The 10,515-nt window shown below is 37.3% G+C and overlaps 1 protein-coding gene across 3 annotated transcripts in view; it reads right to left on the bottom strand.

Annotated features, from left to right (window-relative positions):
- LOC144440238 (protein white-like) overlaps positions 1 to 9,628 on the bottom strand; it is a 21,774-nt gene extending 12,146 nt beyond the window's left edge. For all 3 annotated transcript variants that reach the window (XM_078129553.1, XM_078129554.1, XM_078129555.1), the window contains exons 1-6: positions 9,067 to 9,628; positions 6,574 to 6,622; positions 4,835 to 5,021; positions 4,269 to 4,340; positions 1,165 to 1,260; positions 351 to 517 (exon numbers count right to left, since the gene is read on the bottom strand). In XM_078129553.1, coding sequence (XP_077985679.1) covers positions 351 to 517; positions 1,165 to 1,260; positions 4,269 to 4,340; positions 4,835 to 5,021; positions 6,574 to 6,622; positions 9,067 to 9,436 — 941 coding nt within the window. In that variant the 5' untranslated portion in view covers positions 9,437 to 9,628. The remainder of the gene's footprint in view (positions 1 to 350; positions 518 to 1,164; positions 1,261 to 4,268; positions 4,341 to 4,834; positions 5,022 to 6,573; positions 6,623 to 9,066) is intronic.
- Between the last annotated feature and the right edge of the window lie 887 nt (positions 9,629 to 10,515).

Below are 10,515 nucleotides of genomic sequence, written 5' to 3'. Positions count from 1 at the left end.
ACAGTTGTCATAACCATACTAATTAGCCCTACACCTGACATTGAGAGACTTCGATATCAGTTCAGTTCAGTGGCGTTTGAAGGTCTGATAACTGTGGATAATATAACATCCTTCACATCCTGGATGCAGAGCGAAAATATGGCAAGGCAACCATACTGTTCTAGAAATCATTAGTGTAACTTTCCACAATATCATAAATCACACAAAGTACCCCATCGTTTATAATAAAAACAGGAAATAAGTCATCCGTTCATGATAATGGAAATTACACCCAAGGGGTATCAAGAATAATAGTAGACATCAAGAGACTAAAACATCCGGGTACCCAGAGGAAAGAATTTTAAACTTACCTGTCAAATAGATCAAAGAGCTGCGAAGATGCTTTTTCAAATGTACACACGACTGTATGGCCCATCGTAGCCAAATCCTTCAAGACTTGCACAACCCCCGCTGCCATTATTGGATCTACACCAGCAGTTGGTTCGTCATGGAACAGGATGGGCGGGTTTGTCAGTAACTATTGATATAAACGGTGTTTTAATTCTTTATCAGAAATACGTGTGATTCAAGGGCCCATATTCTTGCATCGATCGGCGGTTCCTACTCTAATGAGAGTGAGCGAACACTTCTACCCGGCCCTGATCAAGATTGTCAGAGCGCAAGATCAACATATTCGGACAGGTATAAAATCGGAAGAATATCATCAAGCGACCCTGTCAATGTTTTTTTTAACCACTGTGTAACATTTTGTAGACCTTTCGAAGCTGAGTAAATAAAAGATGACTTCATGGCAGACATTTTAAAAGAAGAGGTTCAGTGGCCTTTTGTTCCTTTCCATTGGAGGTCACATCAAATGTTAAGCCGTGGAATTTCGAAAAACACCAATGCACCTCGCTTCTACTAGTACTCTCTGTACGTTTAGGGCATGAATAGGCACGAATACTATACTTAGTCAATTAGGTGTGTGTGTGTGTGTGTGTGTGTCAGTCTGTCTGTCTGTCTGTCTGTCTATCTATGCATGCACGCACGCACGCACGTACGTACGTACGTATGTGTTTGTGTGTGTATGTATGTATGTATGTATGTATGTATGTATGTATGTATGTATGTATGTATGTATGTATGACTCATGATTCAGTTAACATCTAATTAAACAGTTCATACCTCTGTAGCAATAGACAACTTCTTCCTGTTTTCCATTGAAATTCCGTCAGCTTGGGTTTTACCAATTAACGTGTCAGCACAGTCAGTTAGCTCAATCTACATGAATAGAAACAAACACTTATCTGTATTAGAATCAAAAGTGACATTCTTCATGTCGTTGTCGTGTTAACAATCAATATGAGTTTGAGAAATGTCTCTCACCCTAACGGGTATACATATATATATATATATTATATATATATATATATATATATATATATATATATATATATATATATATATATATATATATATATATATATATATATATATATATATATTTATATATATATATATATATAGTTAAATGGAGGGGGGAAGTAACATATGTAGGATTCGAACCCACGTCCCCATGAATACTGTCCAGAGAGCTAGCCAACTGAGCTACCTTTCTATTCCTCAAGGCAGGTGAGAAGCCGAACTCATTAACCTATTAGCCTTTCAACATAGGGATCCAAATTTGAATTCACAGGGACTCTGCCTATGAGTCACCAACTTAAGAATCTTTTTACTAAATCAATCAGGATCACGATACGTGATACAACGACTTCAACTGGTTTTGATCTACTACCTGTCTTCTGAATTGTTATCCTTCGTAATTTAAAGAACTTTTAACCAGCAATTTTTTACGTCATTAGTGCTCTTTCCTCTGAGACCTGCCATTGGTGGTTTTTCTTCTGTGTTTTCGTAGCTGTCGTATTATTTTTCATTGTTAGCTGTTAGTTTGTTGTACAATGCGATGAGGTGTAGTGTAGCGCGTTTCTTTAGGGATTGATACCAAATTACTATATACAGCAGAAACCTATATGAATATATATATATACAGCTGTTTGTGTCTGTCTGTGTGTCTGTTTGTTTGGGGGTATGTGTGTGTATGTATGTATGCATGTATGTATGTATGTACATGTATGTATGTATGTATGTATGTATGTATGTATGTATGTATATATGCATGCATGCATGCATGTATGTATGTATGTATGTATGTATGTATGTATGTATGTATGTATGTATGTATGTATGTGTGTATTATATATATATATATATATATATATATATATATATATATATATATATATATATATATATATATCATAAGCACGCACTTAAATTTTTATTTAAAAGGTAGTATCTGTACTTCAAACATACGACAGTCCTTTATGTTCCCTATGCTATTACTCTGACCAAGCAGTGTTATAAAGCCGATGTTTACGATGCCAAGCTGTTAACAAGACGATCAGACGTAATACGACATATCTCTTCAACATTCAAATTGTAATAGCGGATCATCCGTGACAGAAATTGCAATAGTCATATCAAATACACCGAATTTCCTTGTCGAGATTGGTTGACGAACCGGCAAGCTTTGATAGTTTGTTGAGAAATGGGTCATCATGCAGTTATAAACAGTTAAAAGGAAAACGAGTGTCTTTTCAACACATCTTGTTTCGGAAATACCAATGTAAGTATGTTATCGATCACTATTTGAATCGAGTGATCTATTTTGTGTTATTGAAAATGAAAATGCGTCGGATTGTATTTCATTCAAGGACCACTTGTATAATGCAGGTGTTTTCATCCCTGATGATAGTAAACATGAGACAGAAATTCTGTACATTGATGTTATTACCCAATATTTTTCTTCATTCAGCTGAAGAAAATATGAATGCGCTAAGGCCTAGAAAAAGAAATATCTGGTTCCGGTTACCCGAACTCCACCCAGTTTTTCACTGCCGACCCCAAACTATTTCTTTTTAAATCTTCGAGAACAAAATAATAAAATCGTGCAAATTATAAAGTCTCGCCAGAAATTGTGGACGGAAACTGGCATCAACTTTAAAAGACAATAAAAAAACTGTACTTCATATCTGTAATGGCTGTACATATCATGGGAAGAAACCAATTAGCACAGAGACCATTTAGAAAACATGTACAAATACTTGACCTATATACTCTCGCACGTGACAAAAATAATAAAATAAAAATCCATCTACCCCACCTATTCTAAAATTGAGCGTAATCGGAACCTCACCATTTTTTATTAGGCCTAAGGGGCCTTACAAGGTTTCGACTGGAACCTATCGACAACATTTTTCATCCGAATAAAGAAAATTTAACGGTGAATGAGAGATATAACTATATCAGTGTAAATGTATTTTATGAAAAACCGGACAGAGTATAATATAAACTGTAACCTTTTGACTTGTATTTCGAGCACGTGACCGCAGAACGATTGACGTAGACATACATTATTGTGACGTAGAAAGAGCAGGGTATCAATTCCATATTTTTTATTTGAATGCGTTCAGCTTGGCTTGCATGTGGTATACTCATCAATATGAATTAAGCATGTGATGAATACCTGTACTGTACAGAGGATTGATCAAACCTTTGAATGTTCATTTTCCTACTAAGGCCTAAATATAATGGTTTGGTTTCGGTTATCCGACCCCACCTAGTTTTTCACTGCCTACCTTAAAATTTTGTTTTTACGTATTTGAGAAAATATAAAATATAAAATAAAACAAAATCGCCAAAAGTGTGGTCTCACGAGAAATAGTGGATGCGGAAACAGACGACAATATAAAAATGTTCTTCCATTCTGTAATGGCTGTACATCTGATGGGGAGAAACCAATAACACAGAGAACATATGGAAAACAACGGAAAACATAACTAACTGAACGAGACACTCACACATGAAAAATAAAATCTAAACACCCCACCTATTTTACAATTTAACGGAACCACACAAATTGTTTAGGCCTAAGCTTCAGTCGAGTTCTTTTTTTTATTTCTTGCCGACAATAATCACACGTGATCAAACATCTCATAAATGTATGTCATCCTACCTAGACAGCAGAAATAGTGTACAATATTATGAAACTGAAATTACGAGGATTACGATTTGCTGTCAGAAAGGAAAGAAAATCAACAATATCATGTTGGTGGCGCTGTCGCTTGAATTCTTAAAATGTATTCAATGATAATGCTACTATGAAGTGGAGCTATTCGTATATTTGAGTAATGGAATTTTAAAACGGTTTACGAAAAGACATTATTTACCTCGTCAAGGATGTCATCCACTTTCTTCATTTTATCACTGTCCCGCGTTACGCCCCTTATTCTCAGTGAAGCCTAGAGAGAGAGAGAGAGAGAGAGAGAGAGAGAGAGAGAGAGAGAGAGAGGGAGAGAGAGGGAGAGAGAGAGAGAGAGAGAGAGAGAGAGAGAGAGAGAGAGAGGGGGGGGGAGAGAGGAGAGAGAGAGAGAGAGAGAGAGAGAGAGAGAGAGAGAGAGAGAGAGAGAGAGAAGGGAGGGGGAGGCAGACAGTCAGACACAGACAGAGAGAGAGAGAGGGGGAGGCAGACAGTCAGACACAGACAGACAGACAGACAGACAGACAGACAGACAGACAGACAGACAGACAGACAGACAGAGACAGAAAAAGAGACAGAGACAAAGAGAAGTACTCATAGGTCAATTTCATTTGTACGAAGTCAGGATGTCTGCTGTTTTATCCCTATTGCAATATCAAATTTAAAAACATAGTTGCATGGTCGACATATACACAATTTCGAGGGATGAAAATTACTGTTGTGACATCACAATCAATGATAATAACGGTGTCTTACGTGGACTTGTAGATGTTCTCTAACTGTAAGGGCTGGCAGGAAGAGATCGTCTGGTGGGATCAAAGCCATCAGACCTGTTAAGGAACTGTCAGCTGGTTCACTGTTGGCCATTATGTTACCTTCAACATCGTACCGAGATGATCGATGAAATGCCAGTGTGTGTAACAATGTTGATTTTCCACTCCCTCTGCGAATTTAATTGAACGAAATCCTGAGATTATTTTGAATAATAAAGTCAGTGTGGCAGATAGTCTGTAAGGTATACAGCGTGTCGTGCTACCATAGCAACCACTTGACTTGGATGAAGCGGTGGCTAATACGGCAGGATGAAACGTATTGTCTTGCAGACGGTGATATAGACGAATTGGAATGCGAGATAGACGAAATAGACATATTGACGAATTAACTGGCAGATAGAAAATTCGACTACCAATTGCAAATAGACGTGGGAAAATATATAAATGTACTGCCAAATAGACGAATTGATTGGCAGATAGACGAAGTGACTGCCAACTGGAGATAGACGAAACGCATTGGCAGATAGACGAAACCAGACTGCAAGATACACGAAATAGAAATTTTACATATAGACGAAATAGTAGATTGACGAAACATAACGAACTTACTTGGTCACCAGCCACACTCAAACTCTGAGTGCATTTTAAGTGAAATGTTGAGACAAATATCAATTATAAACCACTGACAAACATAATACAATGAACCATTTATCATATATTTAGGAATATCTTATGGGTACCTTTCAACGGCTTCTACTCATAGAAGGTTGTGCAAGTTTATATGTGGAACGTAGCGCCATAAAAGTGGTAAATTCATCACTGATAAGATAACTGTTTGAAAAGTGCTACTACCAAACCCGAGTGACTATATAGTTTCAATTAGGCGGCATGATTTTTTTTTCATTTCAGACCTTTTTTTGTTATGAATTACACAAACAAACTACAGGCACTCACATAGCGCAGTCAAGTGCTACATTTTATTTCAGTCACTGAAAGCACATATAAACATTTTGGGAATTTGTGTTTGGATTTTCCTATTTTTTATCCGACAGTGATTTTGATTTATGTTAGTGTGAGCTCAAATGTATCATTTTATATACCCACTATTAGTGTCTGTATTTCGTTTTGTGTAATTTGTAACAAAGAAAGTTGTGCAAGATGCAATAACCATCATGTCGCCTATTTCAAACTCTATAGTCACTCTGGTTTGGTTGTACGCTAATTTATCATCAAAGTGTTCACGCTTAAATTAGTGGCATTACCGTGACTCAAAATCCCTATTAAAGACCTCGTTAGGATTATAATTAAAGTTTGGATAAAACAAATAAAAACGCTGCTTGGTAAAGCTAAATTCGGTGACTCCGACTTCTTAATAGCATGTAGACTGACTGGGAAACCCATGACAGTTGCACGGGGCGCGTATACATGTGACATGGCGCGTGCAACGTGCCCCAATCATGTAATCGAATGGATTTCTGTAGAAATGTGTGATTGCCTTTATGTGTATATGTCTGCATAAGAAGAAAACCACCCGGAGCAATTTCCAGCACATGTTTCTCGAATGCAAAACACACCAACATCATTTGAAAAGATGACTTCAAGGTGTGCATTTGGAGTTGATCAAATATCAAAGTTCCATATACAGAGTTTATCCTGGAGAGAGAGAGAGGTGGGGGGGGGGGGGGGGCTGATTATAATGATAAAAACAACAAGTTTACTAACCGTTTGCCGATGACTGCCAGTAGGTTCCCAGGTTTAGCAAAGCCATTAACTGATAATAAAATAATTAAAAAAATATAGCGGATTAAAATCTAATAAGCATAATATTGATCACACTGTAATTTGACAAATATACGTTTTATCCAACACCTGGCATATACTCGATGAGCCCTTTTCTTATTGGACAATGTAATTGTTCAAGGTGATACATGGTATTATTCATGATAATGACGAATCATAAACTTTTTTATGAATTTTTGTTTGAATTTCCTTGTTTCATCTGACAGTGATGTTGATTTGTGACAGTGTGATACAATGTATCGTTGTCTATGCTTGCCCACTATCAGTGTCTGTATTTAGTTGTATGTAATTTGTAACAAAAAACGTTGTGCAACTTAGACGTGAAAAAAATCATGTAGCCTATTTGAAACTCTATAGTCACCCTGGTTTGGTTGTATGCCAATTTATCATTGAAGTGCCATTGAATCATAAAAAGGAAATTGTTGGTTATTACTAATAGTGAATTCATTAATTAGGACACTATCAAATCATGCTTCGGAATTCATAAAAGAATATAACTTAAAGCAAACGTGGAAGGAGCAGTTGGCCAGTGGAGAGGGGGGGGGGGGGTTAGTTGACTTAAAAACAGGGAATTCAAAATACAAGAGCTAACAATGTAACAAATCTAAAGCTATAGGGTTTTTAAACCCATACAGCACACAACGTGTTATTGCTGTCAACCTGCTGAAAGCTGGGCGGGTATACGTAGCGACTCAAGTAACATTTCTCCTGTGTGTCACCGTACCCACACATGCACGACGTCTACCCAGGTCATCAGGCTATAAGGCACAACTGAGCTAGCCCTGAATTTATTTGAAAAGTGGTAGTCTAAGATCTGAAATTTATGGGTCAAATGTACGTGCAGATTGAGTCAGACGTTACCGCTACGTAATACTTAAAAAAAAAACATGAGTCAAAAGTCAACTATCTACATCCGGCAGTCTACATGTCTTGAAGGGGTAGGGTACTGCAATACATGTATACCAACATTACCATGTAGATACGGGGATGGGTGCGGGGGGTGCAATATGACATCCTTGGAAGCACGGCTAGAAAATGTCTTTCTCGTCCTCATTGTTATTTGGTTCCTACAGTGAAAGATCAATGCGATATAAAATGTACCTCGACCTCTGCCTAATAACCACTGTGGAATAATCTTGATCTGTAATGAATTGTCTCAGCATTTGTAGTTAAGTTTGTAAAAAGACACATTTTCACATTTATTACACACATTAGAACTGCATGCAGTGCATTGGAATTTAGACAGCAGTTGAGTAGTGAACTGTACGCATGCGTAATGGCCATCACCTGCTAAATCTACTGACACCATTCAACCTATTATCTGGGTCACGTCCATATTATAATGGATGCAAGTTGACATTGTCTGGCTGGACAATAATCCCCTTAAAATGTTTACATGTTAGTCTTGTTCGACAAAAATTCTAATGAAAACTGCTTCATTTTATTGCCTGGCGTTACAAAAATATTACCAACATTGCTAGCTGCATTTTCTTTGCATGACCACATTTTGAACACATCGCTGTCAAATCACAATATAAACACTGTTACAAAGTTTACGTTTTTCATGAGTGTTAGTTGATTAAAATATACCAAATATTCCTCACATTTTGTTGTGCCAGACGATAAGATCAATCAATCAATCAATCAATCAATCAATCAATCAATCAATCAATCAATCAATCATTTAATCATTCAATCAAGCCATTTATAAAGTGCCAGTATCCAATACTAAGTAAAGTTCAGAGGCGCTGTACTATTTCGTATACATGTTGTAAACTCTGCTGAAAAGATAAGTTTTAAAGTATTTCTACATCTTACCGATCTAACAATAAGATTTATGTTCTTAAGCAATGTGCTACGATTTAGTAATGCCAGTATGGTAGTGGTCAAGCCAAACAATAAAATGTAGAAATATTAATAAGAATTTTGTTGTCAGACGGTGATTTTATTTTTCAATAACTGGTTTCAATTGTATTATCACTTCAAGTGAAGAGTACCCCCTGGTGAAACTTACCAGAGACGATATAGACCGGAAGAATTTGCGTTGTGGGAACCACGTTAGTTGCAATTCTATTGATCATTCCAGAAACGTGCAAGCATTCCAGATGTTTTATAGGCCTATAGAGCATGCGTCGACTAGTGTAGCGTTTACGTTACTATAGTATATACATTACACAATTATAGACAGTTTGTTGTGAGATACGATCTACTATATATTTCATACGTAACGCATCATTTGTGGAAGGTTAATTAATTGATCGCAAGTTTTTACGAATTGGTTTTGTATTTGCGTGTATATATGTCTCTGTGAACTCAAGATTCCTGCACAATACCCATAGTTAAGAATTACGTCATTGTTGAACTCGAAATCTGACCCCTGTAACCTTCCTTGCAAAATAGTGAATAGACACTTACCCCCACCGAGCAATTGCTTTCGCCTAATTGGTCTGCGAGGACAGCAACCGAGGAAGGTCATCTTCTGGGTTCGCAATGTCACACTGACATTGTTCCATGCCAGCGACACTGTTCTGTCTCTGTAAACAGTCGATGGACTCGGCGACCGAAATCGGAAACAATCGCCATTTGCAAACGCTGTTTCTGACTCGATCAGCTCGGAATCAGGGCCGTGGTTGTTACCGAGGTCTTCGCTGGTACCAGTGCCACTATCTTCAAAATAACGCACGCAATCGCTGTGGTCAAAATACGAGCTGCGGTCCGGCGATTCTACAAACTGGCGGGTTTTAGACAGTATACTAACAACGTCTAGTTTACCTAGCTCCATCATCGCGTCTTTTTTACGATCATTACTCGAAATCGTGCGGCTAAAACCGCTTCATTGGATACCGATAGCTGTCTGAATTGCAAAATAATTTCACACTAAGTATTCGCGAGATGACCGCATATGCCGTCAGGCATGAAGACTAATACGTGTCAACTGTCATACACTCGATGAACATTTGTGAACAGAAGACATGGAGTTATCGTTCACTGTCCTTAGCATGACCTCAAATTAGCATAATGTCACGTGACTTTTACTTTCACGCTGTGATGATGTCATGTGCTCGGTTGCTGTATACAGTATATACCGTGTGCTTTGACACTGCATTACGTTGTACATTTTCTCGTCTTGCCGGACACCACCACAGAGACGTTGCTAAATCCTTTTTGTCTAGTTTGACAAAAAAATTTAATTAACATTTACACACGTTATCGTCTGGCATGACAAGAATTGCGGTACAATTCTTATATGTTAGTTAATGCACTGTCTCCAGAATATCAGAATGAAGGCGCCAACTTTACGTTTACCTTTGTCCGTGTTCATTTAACTGATAAAGGGTGTATGTAATACGTCTGACGATTAAATCTGCAATGTTGATACGACTTTTGTCGCGTCAGATGATAAAATCTAGCAATGTTAGTAAGATTTTTGTCCAGCCAGCCCGTCAACTTTTTTTTTCACGAGTACTAGTTCGGTGCAGATACAGATTAAGAATCAGAGCTTGGTTCGAGTTGACTTGTAGGGACATGACAATAGAAAAATTCACATAGAAATTCACATTGTATGAGCAAACAGACATGGCATATAGACAACGTCGCAAATTTTAAACAAAACCAGATTTAAACTGAATGCTTCCCTTAAGGGAATCACTAATTATGCAAATAACTCATTAAACTAAAAAATACTATGGTAGCAGGCTTTGTTTTTTGGACAAGCGTGCTTTCTTAGGTTAATGTATGTAAGAGTGTATGATACTGCTTAATTACTGAATATCGTCCATTATTCAAAATACTCATTAAAGGAAAAAGTTATAGCAACAAACTTCAAAGGACAGGTGCGTATTATTATGGTTGATGTACGTATCA

This window comes from Glandiceps talaboti, chromosome 9, assembly GCF_964340395.1.
Source record: "Glandiceps talaboti chromosome 9, keGlaTala1.1, whole genome shotgun sequence".
NCBI lineage: Eukaryota > Metazoa > Hemichordata > Enteropneusta > Spengelidae > Glandiceps > Glandiceps talaboti.
Note: the sequence above shows the minus strand (reverse complement) of the source record. Positions and strands in the feature narration are given on the sequence as shown.